At 53.0% G+C, this 2500-nt stretch overlaps 1 protein-coding gene across 2 annotated transcripts in view; it reads right to left on the bottom strand.

Annotated features, from left to right (window-relative positions):
• Nucleotides 1-2500, bottom strand: part of LOC119574179 (putative uncharacterized protein DDB_G0291608) — a 117770-nt gene that overhangs the window by 277 nt on the left and 114993 nt on the right. For both annotated transcript variants that reach the window (XM_037921276.1, XM_037921274.1), the window contains one exon: nucleotides 1-2500. This exon is cut by the window's left edge and continues 277 nt beyond it; it is cut by the window's right edge and continues 476 nt beyond it. In XM_037921276.1, coding sequence (XP_037777204.1) covers nucleotides 470-2500 — 2031 coding nt within the window. In that variant the 3' untranslated portion in view covers nucleotides 1-469.

Here is a 2500-nt window from a genome sequence, read left to right on the forward strand (position 1 = left end):
AAAAAAAAAAGAAACGAAAGAAAAAACGGAAATTTAGATACAAGCTATTGAAAACACGAATAAATGTGTGATAAAAAGTGTATGTTTATGATCAGGGTTATGATTTGCAGTTTCTGAAGCGGGGAAAAAAGCAACGAGTTTTGAGCGGTGTGAATAAAATGTCTTTTTGGAGCAAGCGTGTGTTTGGATTAATTTTTTTTTTTTATCTTATTATTTGAACGATGACACTGCATTTTAACAGCTAAATGTATGATACGAACATCGAATTGATACCATGCGAAGAAATTCTTGAAACTGCAAAACATGTGATGAGCGTCCTTCGTGGGTTATCTGTTTTGGTCATGTCTTTTACTGTAACGAGGAGTGAAAAAAGCTGCAAAACGAACCATGGGAAACGAATACTACCTGTCGTAGCTTAGGCTTTTCGCTAATTCTTACACATCTTTACAACATGAACATTGTGAGGATCTTATCCGCCGTACTGTTGCGCAACCCAGTCCGGAAGCTGCTGATTCTGCTGCTGCGTGAACCCTTGCTGAGGACCCACCCCACTGAAGCTGGAGCTGAACTGCTGGCTCTGCTGGGAACTGCTCTTGTTCTCGGAGCTGGAACTCTGGCTGGACGAGTAACTGAAGTTCTTGGTGCCACCTCGAGCGACCCCTGGGAAGGCGAGGTTGGGGGAAGGTTCGGGTGTCGGCGGGCCAAAGGACTGGGGGTCAGAGGGCGGGCTGTAGTCATTCGCTATGGGGATCCAACCGTCCATGTCGAACTGGGGTTCCGCTGCGGGAACCGAGAATCCAGAGTCGCTGGAGTCCACGCCATCAATGTAGGAGGGTTCTGGCTCATCGTAGTCTGGCACGTCAGGGGAAGGAGTGCCGTACTGGGGCCCGACGGTAACAGGGACTGAAGGAGGGACGTAGTTGGGAGGAGAGGGAGAGGAGACGAAGCCTGGGAAGCTTAGGCCACTCCCACCGGCAGCACCTGCGCCATTAAATCCACTGAAACTGTTTTGCTTAAAGGAAGAAGAAGAAGACTCAGAGGAAGATGAGGAAGAAGACGCAGAAGAGAGAGAGGACTGCTGTGCTGCCCCTCTGTTATTTCCGGAACTGTAAGAAAAGTTGGAGCTAGACTGAGATTTTTTGGATGAATCCGATTTCTTGCTAGAGGATGACTGGGACTGGAAACTCTGCGAGGCCTGGCCGTTTCCGTAATTAGAACTGCTGGAAGAGGACTGAGAAGCCTGGGAGGCCTGGGACTGTTGTGAAGACTGGGATTTCTGGGATGAATAAGAAGCTGAGGCTCCGCTGCCGAAGGACGGAAGGTTATAGCTCTGACTTGGACGTGGCGAGGAGGGGATGGGTCTTGGGGTTGTGGGCTGATAGGGCCTGGGGGTCGTAGGTGTTGGTTGGTAGGGCCTTGTTGTAGGTGCAGGCTGATAAGGTCTAGGGGTTGTAGGTGCAGGCTGATAGGGTCTAGGGGTTGTAGGTGCAGGTCTGTAGGGCCTGGCTGTAGTAGGTCTTGGGGTCGTTGGCCTCGGCTGGTATGGTCTAGCTGTTGAGGGAACTGGTGTGGTTGGGCGTGGCTGGTAGGGCCTCGCGGTGGAGGGGCCGGGAGCGACAGGGAGGCCGTAGCTTGTGCTGGGGTTTGCTGGGTTTGAGGGAGGAAGGTAACCCTGGAGGCTCCCGAAGTTGCTCTGGAAGGATGAGCTGGAGCTGCTGCTGCTGCTCTTCTTCGAGCTCTGAGAGGACTGCTGGGCACGATGTTGCACGGCCTGCTGGCTGGGAGAATACCCCTGGCCTCCTCCGAAGTTACTCTGGAAAGAACTGGAGCTGCTGCTGCTGGAGCTATCGTGAGCTTTTGCTGACTGAGCAGACTGCTGCTGATAGTTCTGGTACTGACGTTGGGCGCCTCCGAGGTTGCTGTGGAAGGAGCTGGCGCTGCTCTTTTCGGAACTGCTGCTCGACTTTGAGGACTGAGAGGATTGCTGAGAGGACTGCTGGCGCTGCTGGTACTGCCCCTGGACTGGGTGTTGGTTGGTTGGAGGTAAGTATCCCTGGTTGGCGCCGAGGCTGCTCTGGAAAGAGCTAGAGCTGCTGCTGCTGGCGCTATGATTCTTGTTTTCTGACTGGGAGGAATGCTGCTGCCTCTGGACCTGCTGCTGTATTCTCTGGCTGCCTGGTCGTCCTCGCTCTCCGCTGATCTGGTAATTAACGGTATCGACGCCTTGGACCTGGTGCTTTAGTTGCTTCGTGTTGGTCTGCGTTGTGTTGTAGGTGTTTGTGGTTGTATGCTGAACTGTTTTGTTATATGCACGTTGCTGTTGTTCCTGCTGTTGCTGCTGCTGGCGCTGTTGTTCCAGCTGCTGCAGGTACTGAGACAGTTGCAGCTGGCCGGTGGAGGGCTGAACGAAGGCGCCATAGCTCTGCACGTCTCCCGAGATGGCGCCCGACTTCTTGAGATCCAGGAAGGTGGCGATGGGGATCAGCACGAAGGGGAAGTT

Source organism: Penaeus monodon, chromosome 6, assembly GCF_015228065.2.
Source record: "Penaeus monodon isolate SGIC_2016 chromosome 6, NSTDA_Pmon_1, whole genome shotgun sequence".
Taxonomy (NCBI): domain Eukaryota; kingdom Metazoa; phylum Arthropoda; class Malacostraca; order Decapoda; family Penaeidae; genus Penaeus; species Penaeus monodon.